Here is a 25,554-nt window from a genome sequence, read left to right as displayed (position 1 = left end):
AAAGACCTGTGAATAGTGATTTAAAAAATATACAAGATGGCTCTATTAGTTCAAAGCGGAATGGAAGCGGGACAGCTAACTTGAATCATTTTTTTCCAAATCATATAAAAGGGAAGAAGAAAAACACTGAGGAAGTTCTGAACATGGAGACTTCAATAATTACCATCACTAAAAGAAACTGCTTCAGAAATTGAGTCATTTGAGGTTTCTGCCCAACCAGCATAACCTGAAAGGAATGAGGAAGCACATGCTCTCCTCCCATCGCATAGACACAACGGCAAACTGTGCTGCTGCTCGGAGCCTGCCGGCCTGGCTGCAGAACCGAAACGAGCAATCGGCAGACATTGACTCCACGGCTACTAGCACAAGGGAAGAAATTAACAATCACAGGGCAGGTACGGTGTCCTCAAGGAGCCAAACACTCTGGGTTGAAGCACAGAATTTACACGTGTAAAATGAATATAACGGCACTATTGTCTTCCCCAATAAATTTCTATAATGGGAGGGCTTCTTAGGGGAAAGGAAACTAAAAGATAAGGACAAATTAGAAAAACAACCACCTGCAATATGGATTTTGGAGCCCATATTTATTGAATGACTAATCAATCGCCTAGAAATATATATAGATTTTAACTGATAATGGAAGGAAAATAACCAGGGGGCACTGGTCAGTCCCCTGGTGAAAGCAACCCAGTTCCCCACAGCTGACCCAAACTGTTCTGGAGACCTGGATCCTCACTGGTGATTAAAGACACTGGAATTGCACATTTATATCAGGCCTTGTGCTAAGCAATGGGAAGAGAGATAAACAGGTCCCAAGCCTTGCCTTCAATTCAGACTTAAAGCCAGCTTTTACCCCAATATTATAAGGAAACATGGTAAGTGCAATAAAATATAATTTTATACGGATCACTTCAGCAGCATGGTGGGGAATGAGTCCTGATCCCACCTCTCACAACCTAAATGACATTGGACAAACTATTGAATCATTCTCAAGCCTGTTTCTTCATTTGTAAACGAGGATGAGTATGCACCTCGGATCTAGTGCATAGTAAGAGCATAGTAAATGATAGTCATTATTCACTATTTTTATTTAGTATTCGTTATTATTATGATATTTGGGCTATGGGAGGAAAGATTAGTTCCATAGGTAGAAAACCAGCCCAAAAGAAGGCTCAAAACATTTGTGAATATGAAGTGCCTATTTCTCTGGAATAAAATTGAGTCACATCTTACAGAAGGGCAGCTGCCTCCTCTGCAAAACGGGAGGAAGCCTCATCTTGCAGCATTGTACCAATTCCCCGGATAATAAACGTCAAGTTCCAGGGCGCAGGAGCGGCACCCAACGAGAGCTGGACATTCTAAGCAATCGGGGGAGCTGGGCGCCGGTCCCCTTCTCCGTCGCCGCGGGCCCTGCATGTGGACGGACCGCCCGCAGGCCCCCGCTCCTCCCTGCGCCGGGCAGGATGCTCCCACCCCCCACGGCGAGCCGTTCCCGACCAGCCACCCGGAGGGGGCCTCCAGGCAAATAACACAGAGAAAACCGCCGAACGTCCCTTCCTGGAGTGACCTCCTTCTCGGAAGGCGACGCGGTCAGGTCGCTCTTCCTCTACACTGCCGGGCGGGAGGGACACCACGTTTCCCACAGCAACCGCGGCCTCCACCAGCGGGCGCCCGGCCACGCCGGGGCCCTCTGCGCAGGCGCGGAAAGGGGCGGGCTCACGGCTTCCGCTCGCGCCCGGCGTCCCTCAGGGACAGGGGCGGGGCTTGCGTGATGGCGTCACGGGGCGGGGCCTCGGGCGGCGGGAAGAGCGGCGGGAGAATGGAGGTGCGGGAGAGCGGCGGTGGAGCGGCCGAGCCCGGGGCCCAGGACCCTGCTCCGGCCCCCGGCAAAGCCCCCGGCAGCGCAGGCCACTACGAGCTGCCATGGTGAGGGCCCAGGGCTTAAAGGATGGGTGCTCTGGACGTATGGGCGGACAAGTGGCTGCCGTGTCCCGGGGGACACTGGAGCTCGTTGGAGAGGCACCTGAGTGGGACGGGAGGCCCAGGGTGGCGTCGAGGAGATGATGATGTGGAGAAGGCGAGGGACGCGGGTCGCGGAGCCCACCTGGGTTCGACCCACCGGTCTGAACTCTGGAAGCAGGGCCTCGGTCAGAACAATGCTTATTGTGATAGTAGCCGCCCCCGAGACCACCCACTGTGGTGCCGGGCGCTGTACCAGGGGCGACGCTGCTGGTCACTCTGCGAGAAGCGTCGGGCCCAGGATCGGAACTCGGGGTTGCCTGCAGAAAGCGCCGCCTTCTCACTATTGCATGCTCTTTTTATTTTTTTATTTTTTATTTTTTTTATTAATGTTATGATAGATTACAACCTTGTGAGATTTCAGTTGTACATTTTTGTTAGTCATGTTGTGGGTACACCACTTCCCCCTCCGTACCCTCCCCCCACCCCCCCTTTTCCCTGGTAACCACCGATCAGATCTCCTTCTCAATATACTAATTTCCACCTATGAGTGGAGTCATATAGAGTTCGTCTTTCTCTGACTGACTTATTTCGCTTAACATAATGCCCTCGAGGTCCATCCACATTGTTGTGAATGGGCCAATTTCGTCTTTTTTTATGGCTGAGTAGTATTCCATTGTGTATATATACCACATCTTCTTTATCCAATCATCAGTTTCTGGGCATGTAGGCTGGTTCCACGTCTTGGCTATTGTAAATAATGCTGCGATGAACATAGGGGTGCAACGGACTCTTGAGATATCTGATTTCAGGTTCTTAGGATAGATACCCAGTAATGGGATGGCTGGGTCATAGGGTATTTCTATTTTTAACTTTTTGAGAAATCTCCATACTGTTTTCCATAGTGGCTGTACCAGTTTGCATTCCCACCAACAGTGTATGAGGGTTCCTCTTTCTCCACAACCTCTCCAACATTTGTCGTTCTTGGTTTTGGATGCTTTTGCCAATCTAACGGGGGTAAGGTGATATCTTAGTGTAGTTTTGATTTGCATTTCCCTGATGATTAGCGATGATGAACATCTTTTCATGTGTCTATTGGCCGTATTCATATCTTCTTTTGAGAAATGTCTGTTCATGTCCTCTGCCCATTTTTCGATCGGGTTGTTTGTTTTTTTGTTGTTAAGCAGTGTGAGTTCTTTGTATATTATGGAGATTAACCCTTTGTCGGATAAGTGGCTTGTAAATATTTTTTCCCAATTAGTGAGCTGTTTTTTTGTTTCAATCCTGTTTTCCCTTGCCTTGAAGAAGCTCTTTAGTCTGATGAAGTCCCATTTGTTTATTCTTTCTATTGTTTCCCTCAACTGAGGAGTTACAGTGTCCGAAAAGATTCTTTTGAAACTGATGTCAAAGAGTGTACTGCCTATATTCTCTTCCAAAAGACTTATTGTCTCAGGCTTAATCTTTAGGTCTTTGATCCATTTTGAGTTTATTTTGGTGTGTGGTGAAAAAGAATGGTCAATTTTCAATCTTTTGCATGTGGCTGTCCAGTTTTCCCAGCACCATTTGTTGAAGAGACTTTCTTTTCTCCATTGTAGGCCCTCTGCTCCTTTGTCGAAGATTAGCTGTCCATAGATGTGTGGTTTTATCTCTGGGCTTTCAATTCTGTTCCATTGATCTGTGGACCTGTTTTTGTACCAGTACCATGCTGTTTTGATCACTGTAGCTTTGTAGTATGTTTTGAAATCGGGGATTGTGATTCCGCCGGCTTTGTTTTTCTTGCTCAGGATTGCTTTAGCAATTCGCGGTCTTTTGTTGCCCCATATGAATTTTAGGATTGTTTGTTCAATTTCTGTGAAGAATGTTCTTGGGATTCTGATTGGGATAGCATTGAATCTGTATATTGCTTTAGGTAGTATGGACATTTTAACTATGTTTATTCTTCCAATCCATGTGCAAGGAATGTTTTTCCATCTCTTTATGTCATCGCCTATTTCTTTCAAGAAAGTCTTGTAGTTTTCATTGTATAGATCCTTCACTTCCTTGGTTAAGTTTATCCCAAGGTATTTTATTCTTTTCGTTGCGATTGTGAATGGGATAGAGTTCTTGAGTTCTTTTTCTGTTAGTTTATTGTTAGTGTATAGAAATGCTACTGATTTATGCACGTTAATTTTATACCCTGCTACTTTGCTGTAGTTGTTGATTATTTCTAATAGTTTTTCTGTGGATTCTTTGGGGTTTTCTATGTATAAGATCATGTCGTCTGCAAACAACGAGAGTTTTACTTCTTCGTTACCTATTTGGATTCCTTTTATTTCTTTTTCCTGCCGAATTGCTCTGGCCAGCACCTCCAGAACTATGTTGAATAGGAGTGGTGAAAGTGGGCACCCTTGTCTTGTTCCTGTCCTCAGAGGGATGGCTTTCAGCTTTTGTCCATTGAGTATGATGTTGGCTGTGGGTCTATCATATATGGCCTTTATTATGTTGAGGTACTTTCCTTCTATACCCATTTTACTGAGGGTTTTTATCATAAATGGGTGTTGGATCTTGTCGAATGCTTTCTCTGCATCTATTGAGATGATCATGTGGTTTTTGGTTTTCATTTTGTTGATGTAGTGTATCACGTTGATTGACTTGCGGATGTTGAACCATCCCTGTGTCCCTGGTATAAATCCCACTTGATCATGGTGTATAATCTTTTTGATGTATTGCTGTAATCGGTTTGCCAAAATTTTGTTGAGGATTTTTGCATCTATGTTCATCAGTGATATCGGCCTGTAGTTCTCCTTCTTTGTGTTGTCCTTGTCAGGTTTGGGGATCAGAGTGATGTTGGCTTCATAGAATGTGTTAGGGAGTTCTCCATCTTTCTCAATTTTCTGGAACAGTTTGAGGAGAATAGGTATTAAGTCTTCTTTGAATGTTTGGTAGAATTCTCCAGAGAAGCCGTCGGGTCCTGGACTCTTGTTTTTGGGGAGGTTTTTGATTACCGTTTCTATTTCCTTACTTGTGATTGGTCTATTCAGATTCTCCATTTCTTCCTGATTCAGTTTGGGGAGATTGTAGGAGTCTAGGAATTTGTCCATTTCTTCCAGGTTGTTCAATTTGTTGGCATATAGTTTTTCATAGTATTCTCTTATGATCTCTTGTATTTCATTGGTATCTGTTGTGATTTCTCCTCTGTCATTCCTGATTTTATTAATTTGCGATTTCTCTCTTCTTTTCTTGGTGAGTCTGGCTAGGGGTTTGTCAATTTTGTTAATTCTTTCGAAGAACCAACTCTTTGTTTCATTGATCCTTTCTATTGTCTTTTTTGTTTCAATATCGTTTATTTCTGCTCTTATTTTTATTATTTCCCTCCTTCTACTGACTCTGGGCCTTGTTTGTTCTTCTTTTTCTAGTTCTGTTAGGTGTCGTTTGAGGTTGCTTACGTGAGCTTTTTCTTGTTTAGTGAGGTGAGCCTGTATTGCGATGAATTTCCCTCTTAGGACTGCTTTTGCTGCATCCCAAATGATTTGGTATGTCGTGTTCTCATTTTCATTTGTCTCCAGATAATATTTGATTTCTTCTTTAATTTCTTCAATGATCCATTGTTTGTTGAGAAGCGTGTTGTTTAGTCTCCACATTTTTGCACCTTTCTCTGCTTTTTTCTTGTAGTTGATTTCTAGTTTAATAGCGTTATGATCAGAAAAGATGCTTGATATTATTTCAACTCTCTTGTATTTATTGATGTTTGCTTTGGTTCCCAAAATATGGTCAATCCTTGAGAATGTTCCATGTGCACTTGAGAAGAATGTGTAACCTGCTGTTTTTGGATGAAGTGTTCTATATATATCTATTAAGTCCATCTGGTCTAATTTTTCATTTAATTCTATTATTTCCTTGTTGATTTTCTGTCTGGATGTTCTGTCCATTGGTGTTAATGGTGTGTTGAGGTCCCCTACTATTATTGTATTGTTGTTGATGTCTTCTTTTAGTTCTATTAAGAGTTGCTTTACAAATTTTGGTGCTCCTGTGTTGGGTGCGTATATATTTATAAGTGTTATGTCTTCTTGCTGGAGAGTCCCTTTTATCATTATATACTGTCCCTCTTTGTCTTTCTTTATCTGTTTTGCTTTGAAATCTACCTTGTCTGATATTAGTATAGCGACACCTGCTTTCTTTTGTTCATTATTAGCTTGGAGTATTGTTCTCCATCCCTTCACTCTGAGTCTGTGTTTGTCTTTGGGGCTGAGGTGTGTTTCCTGGAGGCAGCATATTGTTGGATCTTGTTCTTTGATCCATCCTGCCACTCTGTGTCTTTTGATTGGGGAGTTCAATCCATTTACATTTAGAGTGATTATTGAGACGTGGGGGCCTACCACTACCATTTTGTGTCTTGTTTTCCGGTTTTCTTCAGTTTCCTTTGTTTCTCGTCCCATGGTTTAATCTGTTCTGATGTAGAGCTGCTACTCTCTGTTGTTGTCCTTCTACTTATCTCCTCTGCTCTTGGTTTTGTAGCCCCTTTCCTTTTTTGGATTTTTCAGGAATGAGGGTTTTCCTGAGGATTTCCTGAAGAGGAGGTTTTGTGGCAATGAACTCCCTTAATTTTTGTTTATCTGGGAAAGTTTTTATTTCTCCATCGTATTTGAAGGATATTTTCGCTGGGTAGAGAATTCTCGGCTGTAGATTTTTGTCCTTCAGATTTTTGAATATGTCGTTCCACTCTCTTCTAGCCTGTAAAGTTTCTGCTGAGAAATCTGCTGATAGCCTGATGGGGGTTCCTTTGTAGGTTAGTTTCTTTTGCCTGGCTGTCCTTAATATTTTCTCCTTGTCGTTGACTTTTGCTAGCTTCACTACTATATGCCGTGGAGTTGGTCTTCTTGCATTGATAAAGTTTGGAGATCTATTGGCTTCTGTCACCTGAAGATCCATCTCCCTCACCAGATTTGGGAAGTTCTCAGCCATTATTTCTTTGAATAGGTTTTCTGCCCCTTTCTCCTTCTCTTCTCCCTCTGGTATACCTATAATCCTTACGTTGCATCTCCTAATTGTGTCTGATAATTCTCGGAGAGTTTCTTCATTTCTTTTAAGTCTTGCTTCTCTCTCCTCCTCTGCCTGCAACAATTCTATATTGCCATCTTCCAAATTGCTAATTCTTTCCTCCATATTATCGGCCCTACTGTTCAGAGCATCTAGATTTTTCTTAATCTCCTCTATTGTGTTCTTCATTTCCAATATTTCTGTTTGGTTCTTCTTTATCGTATCAAACTCTTTTGTGACATAGCTCCTGAACTCGTTGAGTTGTCGGTCAGAATTCTCTCTTAACTCAGTGAGTATTTTAATGATGGCTGTTTTGAAGTCATCATCATTTAGGTTATATATCTCATTTTCTTTGGGATTGTTTTCTGTGTATTTGTTACTTTCTTTCTGTTCTGGAGATTTAATGTATTTTTTCATATTGCTTGATGATGTTGATTTGTGCCTCCGCATGGAGATAGAGTTTAGTTGCTCCTTTCACTTGTTTCAGCTGCTGCAGTGGGGGGAGCAGCTGTTTATACTTCACCAACCAGGAACCCTGTCCGTAGTTGCTAACTGGGCCTGGGCCCCTCTTCGTAGCCACAGTGGCCCTTTGGATTCCCTCCTCTGCCGTGGAGGCCGTCACGGGGGGCTTCAGGCTGCAGGTGCCTACTGTTGTTGCCCACCTAGATGCGCTCTCTCCTTGGGGTCTGCAACGGTGTTATGGGCTTTTCCAGCGGCCAGGGGTGGGATCACTTATATTTGTCGCTCCGTTGCTGTCGGCACCCACCAAATCTCACTTGTCCTCTATGGGTCGCAGGAGAGCTATTGGCATCTTCTACAGTCTGTGGTTAGTACACCTAGCTATGCTGCTTTTGCCCTGGGGTCTTCCAGCCTTGTGGCTGGCGGCTGGGTGCCTTCTACTGGTGCTGTGCAGAGGCTTTCCCTAAGGCTTCTGTGAGCCTGTAGGGTTTCCCCCTAGGCTACTAAGCTGGGTCTCTGGAACTCTCTCCAGCCCCAGTCCTCTCCGAGATCTCCGGCAATCCCTAGCCTCCCCGGGGGGGCAACGGCAGCTGGGGGTCGCCCCGCCCTCTGGGCTTCTCTCCGGGCCTCTGCCAGGAGCTCTGAATGCTGGGCGTGGCCCCTCTGCTAATGGCAGACAGAGAGTTTTGTCTGCTGCCTGGCGGAGCTCCGGCGCTTCCCCTCCGGGTCGCCGAACCGGCCTTTGAAAGTTCCCCCGCCCCGGTCCTCTCCGAGATCTCTGGCAATCCCTAGCCCCACGGGGCGGGCAACGGCAGCTGGGGGTCGCCCCGCCCTCTGGGCTTCTTTCCGGGCCTCTCCCGGAGCCGTGAGTGCTCAGCGTGGCCCCTCTGCTAATGGCAGACAGAGAGTTTTGTCTGCTGCCGGGCGGAGCTCCAGCGCTTCCCCTCCGGGTCGCCCGAACCGGCCTTTGAAAGTTCCCCCGCCCCGGTCCTCTCCGAGATCTCCGGCAATCCCTAGTCCCACGGGGCGGGCAACGGCAGCTGGGAGACCTCCGTGCCCTCCGTGTCTCTCTCTGGGACCCTCCGGGCGCCCCGAGCACCAGGCTGGGTCTCCCCGCCAATGGCGGGGAGAGACTCTCCCCGCGGGCTCAGGTGTGCAACTCCAAAGTTTCCCTCTGCGTTTAGGAGTAATTGCAGGGGGTTTAGGTAGGGTTCTGGTCACCTGTTTCCACCGTCGCTCCTCTGTTGTGTTCTCGCTCCTGCCCTAGATGTGTGTGGATCCTCTGGGGGCGTCCGTTGGAAGAAAGCCGCTTGCGGGTACTAGGCTGCCCGTCGGGGTCGGAGAGTTTTCACCTATTTCCACATCCTCCCGGAGGAAAGTCCGTCCGCCTTCCGATGTATAGTCGCGTGGGTGTCTCAGACGTCCTGAGATGCTGTCTGGATATCCTTTGTCAAGCGATAAGTGTCCAAATAATTGTAGACTCGAAGGGCGAGAGACAAAGAGGACTACTCACGGCGCCATCTTGGAATTCCTCCCTGCATGCTCTTTTTAAACAGCAGCATCCTGGGAAGCTAGGAGCAAACAGTGACTTAGGAAGTCACCTGCCACTGGCACAGGTGTGGTGCAGGCGCGCCACTCTGGTCCTGCTCCCCGCGCGCACCTCTGAGAACCCTCCACGGCGCGTGGTAATGGTTTACTCCCTGTCGTCTGTGTATTCCTGACCCTCCAGCCCACCCTGTTCTTGGCGAGAGCAGATACCTCAATGGAACGCAGTTTGCGCTATCCGGTCCCCCAGTCACTAGCCACATGAGTCTGCTGAGCGTGGGAAATGAAGCTAGTCTGAATTGAGATGGGTTAAGTGTACAATACACATCAGATTTCGAGGACTTAGTATAAAAAAACCTCATTAGTTTTTATATCGATTACGTTTTGGAAATGATATTTTGAATATTTTAGGTTCAGCAAATTATATTAGTAAAATTAACTTCACTCATTTTCTTTTTCCCTTTTATACTGTGGCTCACAGAAAGTTTAAAATTCCGTATGTGGCTTGCGTTGTGTTTTTCCTGCACAACACTGCTCTCCATGCTTAGGGTACTTCAGTACACAGAACAAACTCTGCTGTCTTGGAGCTTACGTTGATAGAGAAGGCCAAAGTGAAAAATAAACAAGTAGATGTAAAGTATATCTGATGGTGACAGGTGCTGTGGAGTAAATAGCTCTGGAGGTCAGGGGAGGCCTCTGATGAGATGATATTGAGCAAAGACCTGAAAACAGGGAGTAGGCCGGGTGCTAGGTGGAGAAAGCTTCCAGGCACGGGGAGCGACTAGGAGGGCCTTGAAGGAGCAGTGTGTTTGCCTTGTTCCAAGTCCAGCTCAAATTTCCGCTCCTAACCATTCCCAGGAGGTACATCTCCCCCTGGCCTGGGCTTCCTCAGCCCTTGGTTTGTATAATCAGTTCAGCACTGTTGAAGGATTTGCTAAGCTCTCCCTCCTTGCTAATGGCAAAGCCCTTTAGAGCAAGAACCATGTCTTGCTCCTCTCTGTGCCTTCTACTTTCCTCCCCTTGAGATCTCTGACTCCTCGCGATCTCTGACTCCTTGCGTAGTGCTTGGCATCTGGAAGCGGCTGAGTATGGAGAATAAAGGAGTAGGAACAAGCACGCTCCATCTGCTGGTCTTGGAGGAGAGCTGTCTCTCTATTTCCTGCAGTGTCTGGCAGACAAGCCTGTTTGCGTGCAGTTGCTTCTGGAGCAGAACCAGTACCTGTAGGGGGTGCAAGCTGATGGTACATCAGGGGCTATAATAAAGGGCAGAGGAGGTCCTGATGGTCAGATCATTGCAAATCTTCTTCCGCTTCTGTTCTCAGAGCTGAAGAAAGGAATTTTCTCTCATAGCATAGCTTGCTTATTCATTTGGAAGAGAGAAGTATTGGTCTGCATGGGCCCCTAGCCTGTCCGCTTCACATAGCCTGGTAGGATCACACATAGGCCCGTGGTTTCTGTCTAGCCAGCCCTGCTGTGCACCTGGCACAAGTCTGCAGAAACTGGCAGGTAAGGCATGAGAAGGGGTCTCTCTTGCACCTGTGTCTGTCAGATCAAATGATGTCAGTGCCGTGTGTGCCGGACCTCTGTTGTGACGGGCAGACTGTGTTGCTGCCCAGTGTCACATTGCTCCAGGTGGCCTGCTCTGGCCCTTCTCCAGCAACAACAGGTGTTTCTCTGCTGTGGCGGGTTTGAAGCCTTTGGTGTGTAATTCTCATGCACTTAACTTTTCAAACGGCACTTGGGCACCTCATTAAATTTGAAACCTGCAACCATTTGGTATATATTTATTGATGTATGTTATCTTCTGACAAAGCTTTCAGGATTGCCCTTCAGGGCTTTCTTCTGGGTAGTGTGAAAATAGCCATGTCAACATCTTTATGCATCTTCTTAAAAACAGGGTTGAAAAATATAGACCAGTAAAGTTGAATGAAATTGTTGGGAATGAAGACACTGTGAGCAGACTGGAGGTGAGTGACGTTTTAAAAGATGATTTTAAACATCGCACATTATTCGGCTTTGATAAGCTTGACGCATTTGGAGGAAGAGAGCCATGACAGGGGGAGGCGAGCCATGAATCCAGAAGAATTGAGGGCCTGGGAGACATCTAGTTTGGAGGCTTATTGGAGAGGCGTTATCAGACTTGTTTGTGTTCTTCAAGAGTGGGGGTGGCAAGCTTTTTCTGTAAAGGCCAATTAATAGATGTCTTATGCTTTGCAAGCCGTGTAAGGTCTTTGTCAAATATCCTTTGTTTATTTTTTAAACAATCCTTTAAAAATGTGGAAACCCTTCTTAGCTAGGGGGCTTATAAAAACAGGCCTCCGGCTGGATTACCACCAATACCCCCACCTCCCCCTCCATCATGGTTTGTCAACCCCTGCCTAGAGGGACTAAGTGACAAGGCAGTAGATTTCAGGGTGACAAGGACGGGAGCAAGCAGAACTGTGCAACACTAGAGTGAGCTTTGAATTCCTAGCCCCAGAGGTCTTTCGGCAGAGTCTACAAGCCCAGCTGTTTGAGACCTGAATTGCAGTAATCACTCTGCAGTAATTGGGGCCTAGACTTTAATGGCTACCAAGGTAGTTATTCATTTACAGATTTTGAGTATCTTCTCTGGGCCAGATATGTGCGGTGTTAGCAGCTGGTGCTGTCATGGTGAGGAGAGTAGATGCAGCCCCTGCCGGTGTGGGCGGCATTAAAGTCAGCAGAGCAGGCAGTATGATAGGTGCTCTGCTAGAGGTGGCGCGGGAGCACACGGAGGAGGAGAGTCAGCCTGCCCACAGCGTCTTTCTTGCCAAGTGGAAGAAGTGACATCAATGCTAAGTGGGTGGGAGTTAGCCAGACTTGGGGGGCAGGGGCTAGAGAGATGGGAGAGCAGGAATATCTTGTGCAAAGGCCCGGAGGTGAGAGAGCTTGGCTTGTTAGGGGAAAATGCCACCTGATTGGAGTACCCAGTAGTGCTTTCCAGACGTTGATGGCCGTATGCATTGCCTGGGATCTTGTTAAAATACAGATTCTCATGTGGGGCCAGAGGCTCTGCCTTTCTGACACACTCCCAGGGGATGTGATGCTGCTGGTCCGCGGAGCCCAGTGGGTAACGCAGCTGTAGAGTTTGTGTGCTGGGATGTGTGAGAAACGTGCTGGGGAGCTGGGCAGGATCCAGACTGGGCAGGGCCTCCTGAGCCACTGGTAAGAGTTTGGGCTTCACGATGAGGGCAGTAAGGAGTCATCTAAGGGGTTCAGTCAGGTAAAAATGTCGTAACAGATGTGTATTTTAGAAAATTGGTTGTGTGACAGCATGGGAAATGGATCGGAATGGGGCAAGATTAGAGTCAGGAGACCAGTTAATAGCCCGTTGAAAGTGGTCCAGGCAAGAGACAGTGGGCTGAGGAAGGGGCAGTGGGGCTGAAGGGAGGTGAAGGCCCAGCAGGATGGCCCCCACGTTCCAGGCAGGTGGTAGGGTTGACTGACAGTCCATGGAAGGGGGAATGTGGGCGGGGCCTCAGGTTTGTAGGGCAGAACCGTGATTTGGGTTTGAATATGCTGAGGCAAGAGTTCCATGGGGCGTCCATATGGGGCTGTTCGGAGCCATGTTTACTGCACGAGCCTGTGTGGCTGGGGAGCCCTGGCTCCTCGGGTTTACAGATTCACCAGTTTTAATGAACATTTCTTCCTTCAGGTCTTTGCAAGAGAAGGGAATGTGCCCAATATTATCATCGCTGTAAGTACTCATCCTGGTCGTGCTGCCCATCACGGATTCTCGTTTTCGCTGCCCTCTGGAGGGCACAGAGCTCCCTCCTTGGAGAGGCCTGTTAGTGCCAGAGCCGAGCTGGGCGTTCCCCTCGGCAGAGGGGAGGTTGGCTGGTTGTGGGTGGGTCTCTGTGTTGATTTGGTGTGTGCTGTAGGGGGGCCGGGGCTTGATGGGGAGGCGAGTGTGGACAGTGGTGAGCGGTGAGCTGGGGCTGCGGTGAGTCCGGCTCTGTCCTTTCGGCTTCAAGCACTTACTTGGGATCTTGTTCCCAGGGCCCCCCAGGAACCGGCAAAACGACAAGCATCCTGTGTCTGGCTCGAGCCCTGCTGGGCCCCGCGCTCAAGGATGCTGTGTTGGAACTCAATGCTTCAAATGACAGGTACACCTGGGGGCGAGGACACCTGGGAGCGGGGCTGGGAGGGTGGCAAGCGTTTCACACTTCGGATTGTTACAGAAGCGGCCTGTCCTCAGCTCTGTGGTGTCCTGGAGCCTGTCTTGCCAGCTTTGCATGCCCTTTAATCCTCCCAGTGAAAGAGGATCCCAGCAAAAGGAATCGCTTGCTTGTCAACGTGCTGGATTGTTTGATAATTCTGTGTTTAGTTTTTTGAGGAATCGCCATACTGTTCTCCATAGTGGCTGCAACAGTTTGCATCCCACCAACAGTGCAAGGGTTCCAGTTTCTCTCCATCCTCCAACTCTCGTTATTTTCTGGTTTGTTGTTAGCAGCCATCCTCATGGATGTGAGGTGCTGGCTTACTTTTTAGGTGTGAACTAGTAGAGGATTATGAAATGAGGATCTGTTGAGTAAAATGTCTACACTTTCTGCCTTTGATTACTCCTTGAGAGCGAGGTTCTCAGCTCTTTACCATTTCCTGTATACCTGTAAGGGTCGGTGTCCTTCAACTGCAACAGCTGCCCATCAGCTGGCGTGCATGAGCCTGCAGTTGACCCATTTTGTAAATGCTGGTTCCAGAGAGCAAATGCGCATGCATTCTAGCTTATCCTTCCCTCTTGTTCTTTGCACACTTGTTTCATCACCCTCACTATTTTTGAAAACTGGTGCCCCATAATTGCAAAATATTTTAGATTTTGCACCTATTAGAGTGATCAACACAATGATTTTTTTTCCATTTGTGTATTGTCTGTTTCCTTCCAGTCACCTTTATGTACACACCTGGCTTCAGCTTCTGATCACTTACAAACTGCCTGTGAATGTTGGTTACAAACATCGTAGACGATGAAAGGACGCTGTCACATGTCCTTTCGGCAGAACCAGGTGGTCCAAGTTCTTGTCATAAGATATTGGGGAGTGATAGATGAAAACGGATTTAGTTTTTGTCCTAAGAAATATGTGGTTCCCCCCTTGATTCTTAAGTTTAAGAAAATCCATGCAAGATTTTGGCATCTGAAACTCATAGTTTGTATGATCAATTTCTCCATCATCATTAGAGCTCAGAGTCCTGCTGCTTGTCTCTGCAGTCATTTTCTGATTTGTCTAATAATTATAAAACCTTTCTCTGTCAGTTTTTTTCTTTTTGATATTTTGGGTTGAAAGGAAAATGAAAAGTTTTGAAGTTTCAGCTGTGGTCGATGAAAGCTTTAAGAAAGACAACAAAGATGGTGTATCTGAACTTTTATATCTTCTAGGAGGAAATGCAGTACCTCAAGCAACACAATAAAAAGCTGAAGGATGGGGCTGGCCCTGTGGCCTAGGAGTTAAGTTCAGCATGTTCTACTTTGGCAGCCCGGGTTCGGATCCCAGGTGTGGACCTACACCAGTCATTGGTAGCCATGCTGTGCTGGCGACCCACACACAAAATAGAGGAAGACTGGTGCAGAAGTTAGCTCAGGGCCAATCTTCCTCAGCAAAACAAAACAAACAGAAAAGCTGAAGGATGAGGCAGTAGTGACAGGGTTTTTTTTCCCCACTGTTGCATCATTCTTCTAGGCAATCCCATCCTTCTTTCATTTTCTTATTATTTTAGTCTTTTTTAACGTAGTTGGGATTAATTGACGAGTAATGATGAAATAGTTACAAAGATGATGAAATTGCTATTTAGTTTCAAGATATAGGAGGAATAAGATCATTAAGATCTCAAACTATATCCTAGATTATGAAAGGGTCCAATAGACCCATATGGTAATTGTAAGATAAAATGAGTTTTGTTCTACCAAAACAAGTAAATAAATTTTTTCTTTTCTTTTCTTTTTTTTTGGTGAGGAACATTGGCCCTGAGCTAACATCCATTGCCAATCTTCCTCTTTCTGCTTGAGGACGATTGTCCCTGAACTAACATCTGTGCCCATCTTCCTCTGTTTTGTATGCGGGACACAACCAAAGAATGGCTTGATGAGCAGTGTATAGGTCTGTGCCCGGGATCCGAACCTGCAAACCCTAGGCCGCCGAAGAAGAGTGCACACACTTAACCACTACACCAGCAGGCCGGCCCCAAGTACATTTTTTTTGCTCTTCAGAAGACCTCCAAGAAAGAAGGAAAGTAATGAAATGTCAATCCTTATAAAGAGATAGAATTGCCCAAAAAAGTAACTTAAAGACTAAAATTGGGTCCATGATGGTGTGCTGAGGGTAAAGTCCCTGTGGAGGTGACCGAATTTGTCTCAGAAGGTGACAATGAAATGTTGGCTTATTGTTTCAGGGGCATTGATGTTGTGAGGAACAAAATCAAAATGTTTGCCCAGCAGAAAGTCACGCTTCCCAAAGGGCGGCACAAGATCATCATCCTGGACGAAGCCGACAGGTGCGGGGCTTTGCCAGACGCGTTTTGACCTTTCTCCACGCCTCTTAGCGCCTTTGTTAAGTCAGGAGGAGAGGCTTTCTGGACCCTCGTGGTGGGTTTGCACAGCATCTTCAAAAGCCACGCAGTGGGGGCCCGAGCCTTAAAACGCAGAGTCGGTTAATGTGTTTCTATCAGTCTCCTTTCTGTGAGTAATTTAAATATTTGTAAAATTGTGGTGAAATACACATAATACTAGCCATTTTCGTCATTTTAAAGTGTATAATTCAGCGGCATTCAGCACATTCACAACGTTGTACAACCATTGCCAGTATAAATGAAAAAATCTTAATGATGTTAAAAAAGACAACAGTAATTCACGTTCTTTGAAGAAAATCTAGAAAATATTGTCAATATCTTGCTTATGTCATCTCCTCTTTTTGTATACTATGCACTTGTGCATAGTTGAGATCATAACATATATAATTTTGTGTCCTGGTTTGTCCTTTTACTGTAAAAAGCAGTGTTCTGTGTTCTGTTACGTTCCCTGGTAGGCTGCACCTTAACCATTTTACTGGAGCGCTATTTAAAGCAAAATGGCAGCTGACGTTTATTGGTTCTTACATGGAAGCGTTTCCATCATGCTGGGCACTCTGCTGGCCCCTTTACATGTTACTGTCTCATTTAATTGTCCCGACAACCCTCTGAGGTAGGTAGCATTGTTCTCTCCTTACAGAGGATGACACTGATGCTCAGGTACTTTGCCTAAGGTCCCAAACTAACCGAGGAAGGAGCTGCAAGGGAGCTCGGGTAGCCCGGCCGCAGGGCCCGGCTCCGGGCGTGGGAGCAGCCTGCCCGTGTGAGACCCAGGCGGGGTCCTGCAGAGCGGCTGAGCATCCTCTGTTGGGAGTTCAGGCTCCAGGCCGATAGAGAGGGGCTTGTGTCCAGTGGGCCCTGGGTTCCAGCTGCAAACTGCTCCCTTGTGTTTTTCTTCTCAGCATGACCGATGGAGCCCAGCAAGCCTTGAGGAGAACCATGGAAATCTACTCCAAAACGACCCGCTTTGCTCTTGCTTGTAATGCATCAGATAAAATCATAGGTGAGGGTCAGCTCTGGGGAGCTTTGGGCCCGTGTGGTGCTCGTGTTGGCTGTTTAGCAGAAGAATAGGGACTTTTGGGTTGCCTGCCATGGGCTGAGCACTATATAATCAACTTTTTCATTTAACCTTATATAATTCTGTGCTTCGGTGTTATTAGCTGCATGTTAGAGATGAGAAAACTGGAGCTCAGAGAGGGTGAGTGGTTTGCCCCAAGTCAGACAGCAAGTAGAAGAGCTGAGATTGGAACCCCAGGCCTGTGTGACTCTTGCGCCAGCACAGACACACATGACGTTTTGGTATCCTGTGCACAGTGCCATGGTCACTGGCCCTCTCCAGAAGTGCTCCTGCACTCTGTGTGTTCTGAGCACTTGGCACACACTGTGTCTGCACACGGTGCTTTGTTATTACCAGGAATTGTGTCACCTGTGAAACCTTGCATGTTAATCTTCTCTCTGACCTGGCGTTTGTCCTTGCACGCCCCGCCCCCAGCAGTCTGTGGCTCCCTCACTGCTTTGAGCCTCTGGTCTCAGTTTCAACTCCCTGCTGGTCTCGCATCCTTCCCTTTCTGACGCAGATTGCCGGCACAGTCCAGCTTTGTCTCTCTCTCACCATTTCTCACAGCTCTGTTGTCCCACTGTCTGCCCTGCTAACCCCCGGCCTATGTGAGCTCAGCCATCGACTTGGCTTCACCCAGGCCAGTGGGCGCTGTTGCAGACAAGCCTGTCACCCACCGTGATGCCCCTGTAGTCATGGTTTCCAGCTTCAGTGGGCTCTCGTGTCACTGAGACTGTTGTGTCCTTTTACTTCCCCCAGATGGTCATGCATTTCCTCTGTTCTCGGTAAGCGTCGGCCCCGTGCTGGTGTGGGACGTACAGTTTAATGGGAGCCATGCTCTACCTTCCGAACCCCTGGGTGTGGTGGAGGGAACGGCCGGAGGTCTCCGCTTGTGCGGTGTGGCTGGCCTGTGTCCTTACCTGGGGGGCACACGTGTGTGAGGGCAGGAGCACTGAGACCTGAGGCCCCTCCCCGAGTGCATTTGGTGCAGGGCTGTGTGGAGACGAGTTTGTTTAGTGATAGGAGGCGCTGTTGTCAGTGGAGAAAGCTCTGGCCCTCCCTTTCCGTTAACGTTTCAGATAGACACAGCGTTCTGATTTCTTTTAATTTCCTAAGAGATATAGCAAGCCCGTGAATGAAACCCTAAAGAGATTCATTTTTTAGCTTTAGTGGAAATGGCTCACGATCAGCTTCCTGCAGAGGTGATCTTAAACTTGGTAACTGACCCTGGCCTTGGCTCCTGGGGTCATACAGGTGAGAGGGAGCCACGCTTTCTCTGAGGAAGGCTGTGGCTGCCTTGTTCTGATGGGTATTTAAATTCTGTGAATTCAGCTTCTCAAGAGAGAAAAATCTACGAAAGGAAACTTCTTTTTTTCTTTTTTTGAGGAAGATTAGCCTTGAGCTAACATCTGCCGCTAATCCTCCTCTTTTTGCTGAGGAAGACTGGCCCTGAGCTAACATCCGTGCCCATCTTCCTCCACTTTATATGTGGGACGCCCACCACAGCATGGCGTGCCAAGTGGTGCCATGTCCGCACCTGGGATCTGAACCGGCGAACCCCAGGCCCCCGAAGTGGAACGTATGCACTTAACCACTGCGCCACCGGGCCGGCCCCTGAAAGGAAACTTCTAGTGTCCTCGGAATAGTAATTGGTTTTAAACCATCAATCCTTCTCTTGTGTGTGCTGAGGAAGCACATGTGTAAGTGGGTCCATCGTGGAGCTTCCTGAGTTCGGGAAGTTGCAATGGACTAACTCTTCGGAAGGCTGCTCTCTGGGAAGTCTCGTCCCTTGGACAGACCTCAAGCGCATTCTGTGCCCAGGGCTCAGCTCAGGCTTCAGATCTGCGAGATTCTGTCCGTGCCCTGCAGGAGCCCACGCACAGATGGGGGGGCCCCCAGCCAGCACCCCGAGCCACCTCAAGTCCACCTGTTTCTGCTCACCGCCACGGCCTCCTCACCAAAGTCAAATCCAGGGTCATCCGGCCTCCCCAGTGTCTCAAGCTGCAGCCGCTTCTCTCGCTCAGGTCTGGCTGCACTGTCTGTCCCCTTCTCAGGTGCAGTGTTGCCCAGGTTCCTCTCGCTCCTGAGTCACCAGCTGGCTGCCAGGGTCCTCTCAGCACAAGTCTGACCTGCCACTCCCTGCGGAAGCCCCCAGTGGTCTCTGGGTGCCTGCATGGCCGTGTGCCCCAGGCTATCCCACAGGATCCCGGGGCCGCAGCCCCATCTCCTTTCTCTCCATGCACTGCAGCCTCAGCATGTCACCGTGCTTGAATCCCCTGAGCCCTTGCATCACGCCTGCTTTGAACGTGCTCTTCCTCCTGCCTTTCCAGGCTGGAGACTCATCCCCTAAAGACCCAGCTCAGAACTCGCCTCCACCGAGAGCTCGCCTGCACCCGGCTGAGCTGATCGCTCTCTGGCCTGGGCCCCAGGGCTGTTCCTAGAAGCCTCTGGCATGGCCTGTCCCGTTGCGTCATGACTTCCTGTTCATGCCTCCTTCTGTCCCTGTAAGCTTAAGCTGTGAGGAGCCAGGACCTTGTCATAACATTTGTCCCCCGCGTCCCCAGCACCTCAGGAGGTAACTGGTTTCTTTAATGCAGATAAACTAACAGGAATGTGTTCCTCAAAGTGTGTGAGGACAGAGGTGGGGAGGCCGCCTCAGTCTGGGGAGATCGGGGCCGGCTCCATGAGGAGGAGGTTCGAGGGGAGCTTCCGGTGATGGTTGTAATTTAAATGGGAAAAACTAGTGAAAAGGACGTCCTCGGTGGGGAGGTGGGGAGAGCCCGCCAGGAGGGCGCAGGTCGGTTTGTTCCAGGAGACAAGGCTCCAGACGTGGCTAAGGGGAGTAGAGACAGGAAAGCTGTGCGGAGATTGTACGTGCCAGGCTCGGAGCCAACTGCACTGACGGTGGGGCTCTTGAAGGCGTGCCCTGGCAGGAGGAGGTGACAGAGCAAAGCATTGTGAGGAACGCCAGTGTGGTGGCAGAGCAGAGGATGGGTCAGAGAGAGACCGATGGTGCTTGAGCTCACGGGGAAGCGCTTGTCATAGTCGACCCCGAGGGTTAGGGTGGGCTTCTGGAATCCTGTGTCCGTCTGCCTAGTGCTTCTCAGCTCTGGCTGTGGTCAGACTTTCCCGGGGAGCGTTAAAGAAGCTGCACACGTGTCTTGTGCTCACCCCAGACTGCTGGGGCATGACCAGCCAGATGTCCAGCACACACTGTGATCTGGCGTCCACCTGGGCCAGTGCTGACTCACCTGCGGGCTGTGGCACGTGGATATCTGTGGCTAGCCAAGGTTGTCCCGGGGGGTGCTGGCTGGGGCCTCTTTTTGCTTATTGGTTGATATTTTGAAATTGGGCCTAATGACCAAGTCACTGGCTAGTGCCTGTGGGGCACAGAGTGATGCGGCCTGGCTGGACCATGTGACCATGCGGCTGCTTCCTGGGACTTGAGAACTGACCGTGCTCTGCCGTGGGCCTCACCCTCCTGTCCCGCGCAGAGCCCATCCAGTCCCGGTGCGCTGTCCTCCGCTACACGAAGCTCACCGATGCCCAGGTGCTTGCGCGGCTCATGACCATAATCGAGAAGGAGAACGTGCCCTACACCGACGATGGCTTGGAAGCCATTGTCTTCACCGCCCAGGGAGACATGAGGCAGGTGCGTGCCGGGCTGTATTTGGGGGCAAGAAGAAGGTGACCGCTGCACAGATGGTGCAGCCGGAGTGGGGACGCTGACCCAGCATGCTGGTGGGGCCGTGGCCCGAGGAGAACAGGCCTGCGGGGAGGGGTGCGTGGCTCAGACTCCACGGAGGGGTGGGGACAGCCGGGTGGAAAGTCACCCTTGACATGTTGTTCCTCCACAGGCATTGAACAACTTGCAGTCGACCTTCTCGGGATTCGGCTTTATTAACAGTGAGAATGTGTTCAAGGTACAGAAGCTGGCTGGGGCTCCGGCTGCTAAAGCCGTGTCATCCGCTGGGGCCGGCTGGGCGGAGGTGGGCCGGGCTGGAAGAAGGGGCAGACCCCGTTGCCGCTGGGCTGGGGCCACCTCCGCAGGGAGGGACTCTGGGTGCCACCAGTGTGTGTGGACAGATGGAAGTGCTGTCATCATCCCTGCCACATGCCTGGAGCTGGGCACCTCCCCTGGGTCTTATTTGATGCTCACAACATCCCTGCACACAGACGTCCTCTCCGCATCTTGTGGCTGAGGAAACAGGCTCCAAGGCTTGCCCGAGGTAACCCAGCTGCTAGAGGGCAGAAGGAAGCACAGCCTTTCCTCTCGGCCTCCCCACCCTGAGGTGGCTCTGTCCCCACGTCACAGCCAGCAGGGCGGGTAGCAAAGCTCTTCAAAGCCACATGGAGGAAAAAGACTCTCACTCTCTCACATTGGTGAGGGATTTTTCTTCGGGAATTCTTTTGGAACCTGGCTGCCACATCCCAGCAGCTTGGTGTCTGAGTGCCATTTTGGAGACCGATTTCCCCCTGATTTAGGGAGAAACTGGGTCGGGCCGTCGTGCATTCGGTCTGTAGCTCCTCTTAGCAAGTTCACAGTGAAGAGCTGTGTGGAAGGCCCCTGCTCAGACCTTGGTGGTGATGTGTTTAAGGACATGGAGGGCAGGGGGCTCGTGTGGGCACCTGTGGTGGTAGTTGGGGTGGAGTTTCGTCCTGGAGCAAGGCTTGGAGGGCTGGGGAAGCCTGACCTCCGAGGGCAGGAATGGAACTGGGAAGGGAAGGCCGGGCAGGCGAGGTGCCGTCTGGAGCATCTCTAGGAAGCTTCTGTTTGATTTCAGTGTCAATGTGCGCCAGGGGGCGGGACCTAAGGCTGTGCAGGGAGCGCACGGGAGGCAGCCCTTGGGCTCAGGCAGAGCCGCCCCCGCTCCAGGCTCCTGCCAGGTTGACCCGCTGAGCCTGAGGGCCCCTGTTCTTCCACTTGGGAGATTGGCCCCACAGATCTGGCAATTCTTGGTGGATTCTAAGTGGTTCTGGGCAAGTGGTCCTGCAGGCGATCTGAGACAGGTGACTAACAGCCTTACAGCTGCCACCAGCACAGATGGCCCATTGGCCCTTGTCAACTTGCCCTGTGTTTGAGAATCTGTAATCATGGGTTGGAAGCTTTCCCTCGCTGCAGTAGGGTGACACCGCTCTCTATTTGCTGGCGTGTTTGGTGATGAGAGCGATGTTTCCAAATCCGGTTCTGTTTGCTGGAGCATTCAATGCAGAAAGCCAGTTGAGGACTTGGTTGTATAGAGCGCCCAGAAGTCGGGTGCCAGGGCTCCTCCTAAGACTGTCCCCTCAGCCCTGATGGGCCTTTCTTTGCGGTTTGGGCAGGTCTGCGACGAGCCGCACCCCTTGCTGGTGAAGGAGATGATCCAGCACTGCGTGAACGCCGACATTGACGGAGCGTACAAGGTGCGCCCCGCCCTCCTGAACCCCGAGGGGCCTCCGCCTCTTGAGCAGGGCAGGGCAGCGCTCCCGGTGCCGGGCTCCACAGGCACCGCTGCTCGGTGTTCCTGGCATGGTGCTCGGAGTTGAGTGCCCTCTGCAGATGGGAAACGGGTTCAAGGAGGCTGAACTCCTGGCCCTGGATGGCTCTTCAAGAACAGGGGACCCTCACCTCCAAGTCCTGCCCTTCTGCTGTCATCACACTCTCCACAAGGGGAACTGCCCCCAGGACACGGGGACAGCCAGCCCACTGCTCACGTCGCCGTGTGGCGTCTTTCTCTGTCGAGGGGAAACGGCCCTCTCCATCCTTTGAGGGGTGTGGGAGTGGGCTCTGGGACTCGCAGTCCCTGGTCAGCCAAGAGAGGGGGACTGGGGGTTTCTTTGCCTGATTGTAGAGTCCAGTCCTGTGAGCAGGCTCCAGTGGGCGTCACTGGGGTTCAGGTGACCATCAAGTCCACATGGTGGCACCGGCATGATTCAAGACCACTGGTCTGATCACAGCAGGCTTCCCTCCTCCTGCTCCTACCAAACTCAGCTAGAAGCCATCTGGGTTTAGGGCAGGGCCAGCCCCGCTGTGAACCTGGAGTGTGAGGCAGGGAGACTGGCAGAGAGCTGGCATGTGGCCTGATGGAGGCCTGCAGATTTATGAGCACAGAGCTTCCCCAACCGAAGGCACCCCAGTGCTAAAGCAAAGGCAAGACGACTGACTGCAGGCCCTGTGGTCCCTATGGGCTGGGGGTGGGAGCAAGGGCCTGGGGCAGAGAAGGCCAGAGGCTGGGGCCGCTGTCATCCCTGCCCCGCTTGGGGCTGCCCTGCAGGGGGCGCATTAGCTTGCGGCCAGGGAAGGCACAGCGGGTCTCTGGCTCTGCAGCTCCCTCTCCGGGCTCCTCCCTGGGATGAGTGAGAAAGCTTTCTGAGAGCCCTGGGTAGACATTACACGGACGTGGTGGTAGACCATCTTGCAGCAGGTTCTGAAACGTTTGCCATGTTGTTTCTGCCTGCTGGGAAAATTGCTTCACTTGCCCCTCGGGACCTGAAGGGCGTGGCCCGCCCACAGCTCCGAGGGGCTCAGCTCATTCTCAGAATCGCTTGGGCTGTCTGGGACCATCTGCCCGTTCCCAGCTTGTGACAGGCCGGGACTGGCGAGGCTTTGGCCTCGTCTTCCCACAGCGTCCTGTGTTCACAGTTACCTTCTCGCGTCTAGATCCTTGCGCACCTGTGGCATCTCGGCTATTCCCCAGAGGACATCATTGGCAACATTTTTCGAGTGTGTAAAACCTTCCAAATGGCAGAATACTTGAAACTGGAGTTTATTAAGGTGAGTGAGAGCAGGGCAACGCTGCTCTCCTCGGGAGTGTGGCCGAGCTGGCCTTGTCTTGCTCACAGGCCTGGCACCTGGGAGATGCCCGGTAAGTGCCTGTCGATGGTGGGGGCAGGGGCTGCTGTCCTGGGGGCTGGTGGCTCATTTAAGCCGCCTCTGCCAGTCGGTGACCTGCTGTTCCTTAGATGCCTCTCTTCAGTGGAGATTAATTTGTTTATTTCTCTTTAAGGTCATTTTAATTGAGGCATTATTTACCTAGAGTAAAATTCAGCTTCTTAGGTGCATTCTGTTGACAAAAGAATTTGGTCTTGTAAACACACCACCATCAAGGAGTGAACTCTGTCATCCCCTCAAATTTATGTGCCCCTTTGCAGTCAGCCCCTCCCCTAGCACCTGGAAATCACTGATCTATTTTCCGTTTGGGGGCAGAATTTTCCAGAATGCCAGAAATGGAATTGGGCAGAACATAGCCTTTTGAGTCTGGCTCCCTGCACGCAGCTTCAGGCATTTCAGACTTGTCTGTGCCGTTGTCGCCTCTGTCAGCGGATCCTTTCTGTTGCTGAGTCATGTTCCACTGTGTGGACGGACCAGTCTGTTCACCAGTGGAAGGGCGTTTGGGTTTCCAGGTTTTGATGGCTTTGAAGAAAGCCGTTATAAGCGTTTGTGTTCGTGAATTGTTGTGAACTTGGGCAGGCGTTCTTGCTTCTCTCGGGAGAGCGCCAGGAGGGAGGCTGCTCGGTTGAGCGGTAAGTGGAGCTTTAGCTTCAGAAGCAGCTGCCGCCCTGTTTTCCAAAGCGCCGGGAGTGTGTGCGTTGCTGCCGGTGCCGCGCCAGTGTCCCAGGCCGTGCGCGTCCTCGCCGGTGCCTGCACTGCTCAGCGGGTTTTGGCTGTTCCGACCGTGTGTATGGGCTCAGGGTGGCTTTCATTGCATTTCCCAGTGACGAGTGACCTCAGGCACTTTCTCATGAGCTTATCTGCCAGCTTCTGTGCTGAAGTGTCTGTTCCAGTCAACCCATTTTTTAATTGGGTTGTTTTCTTATTCCTGAGTTGAGAGTTCTGTATATATTCTGAATGCAAGTCCTTTATCAGATGTGTTTTATAAATACTTTAATATTTTCTCCAAGCCTGGCTGTGTTTTTGGTTTTTGTTTTGTATTTTCATAGCAGTGTCTTACAAAGAAATACCAATATCCTTTTAGGAACTAAATTGAATTTTAGTGAAACGTGATTCATTACCACTCAGAGTTCGTTTTCCAGTTTTGAGTTTGAGACCCTGGCATCAGCTTTGTGTTACCCCCAGCTCGGAGTTAGGCGATGCACCCCCCTCACTGTGAAGCAGGTCGGGGTCCAATTTGTTTTCCAGGAGATCGGATACACTCACGTGAAAATAGCGGACGGCGTGAACTCCCTGCTACAGATGGCGGGGCTCCTGGCCCGGCTGTGTCAGAAGACCATGGCCCCGGTGGCCAGCTAGGGCGGGAGCTCGCTGGCTGGGTACGAGCATCCTCCTCGTGGAAAGGCGGAGCGCAGCCTTCTGACGTGGGAGATCGCCGCCCGAGCCGCCCGCGGTGGATGCGCCTCGGCCTCAGACTCACGGGCGTGGTGGAGGGAGGGAAGGCCCAGAGCCCCTCCAGGGCATGGCATCTGATCCGGGCGTGTGTTGGCATTTGAGCTAATAAAGTCATGCAGTTTTGTTGGCAATAGGGGACAATGCAAGGCTGCAAGGAAAGCCAGCTTCCTGTCTCTGTGTGTGTCCCTGGTGTCCTCCAAGTACAAAAGGTGACTTAGGGGGCTGGCCCCGTGGCCGAGTGGTTAAGTTTGCGCGCTCCGCGGCAGGCGGCCCAGTGTTTCGTTGGTTCGAATCCTGGGCGCGGACATGGCACTACTCATGAAACCACGCTGAGGCAGCGTCCCACATGCCACAACTAGAAGGACCCACAACGAAGAATATACAACTATGTACCGGGGGGCTTTGGGGAGAAAAAGGAAAAAAAAAAAAAATCTTTAAAGTGTTTAAAAAAAAAAGGTGACTTAGATAATAGACTGGACAAGCTAGTCTCACTTTCCTAGAAGTCTGGGGGACAGTTCCAGGGGGCGAGGGCAGGGTCTGCTGTATTTTACTGACTGCGTAGACTCCTGGATACGCTCTCAGGACAGCCCGGGCCCTGAGCCTCCAGAAG

General features: G+C 50.1%; 1 protein-coding gene across 4 annotated transcripts; it reads left to right on the top strand.

Moving 5' to 3' along the window:
• Positions 1-1,739: 1,739 nt before the first annotated feature.
• Positions 1,740-25,107, top strand: RFC2 (replication factor C subunit 2). Of its 4 annotated transcripts, XM_070231733.1 has the most exons (12): positions 1,780-1,929; positions 8,705-9,122; positions 10,880-10,949; positions 12,659-12,700; positions 13,003-13,109; positions 15,388-15,489; positions 16,464-16,564; positions 20,113-20,270; positions 20,476-20,541; positions 21,941-22,021; positions 23,259-23,372; positions 24,738-25,107. In XM_070231733.1, exons 6-12 carry the CDS (start codon positions 15,419-15,421, stop codon positions 24,846-24,848), a joined length of 702 nt encoding a protein of 233 aa, XP_070087834.1. In that variant the 5' UTR covers positions 1,780-1,929; positions 8,705-9,122; positions 10,880-10,949; positions 12,659-12,700; positions 13,003-13,109; positions 15,388-15,418; the 3' UTR covers positions 24,849-25,107. The 4 variants fall into 4 exon arrangements, 3 of the variants coding, with proteins under 3 accessions (XP_014585417.2, XP_070087834.1, XP_070087835.1); XM_014729931.3 differs by lacking the exon at positions 8,705-9,122 and having other exon boundaries at positions 1,740-1,929; XR_011424623.1 differs by lacking the exon at positions 8,705-9,122 and having other exon boundaries at positions 1,771-1,929; positions 23,259-24,121.
• Positions 25,108-25,554: the final 447 nt, after the last annotated feature.

This window comes from Equus caballus, chromosome 13 (genome assembly GCF_041296265.1).
Source record: "Equus caballus isolate H_3958 breed thoroughbred chromosome 13, TB-T2T, whole genome shotgun sequence".
Taxonomy (NCBI): Eukaryota; Metazoa; Chordata; class Mammalia; order Perissodactyla; family Equidae; genus Equus; species Equus caballus.
Note: the sequence above shows the minus strand (reverse complement) of the source record. Positions and strands in the feature narration are given on the sequence as shown.

What these genes read in the sequence shown, in the direction of transcription:
- RFC2 (XM_014729931.3), top strand. Translation starts at nt 1,775, where the DNA reads ATGGCGTCACGGGGCGGGGCCTCGGGCGGCGGGAAGAGCGGCGGGAGA. An exon ending in CCCAGGGAGACATGAGGCAG is followed by an intron (nt 20,271 to 20,475) that starts GTGCGTGCCGGG and finishes GTTCCTCCACAG; the next exon opens with GCATTGAACAACTTGCAGTC. An exon ending in ACAGTGAGAATGTGTTCAAG is followed by an intron (nt 20,542 to 21,940) that starts GTACAGAAGCTG and finishes CGGTTTGGGCAG; the next exon opens with GTCTGCGACGAGCCGCACCC.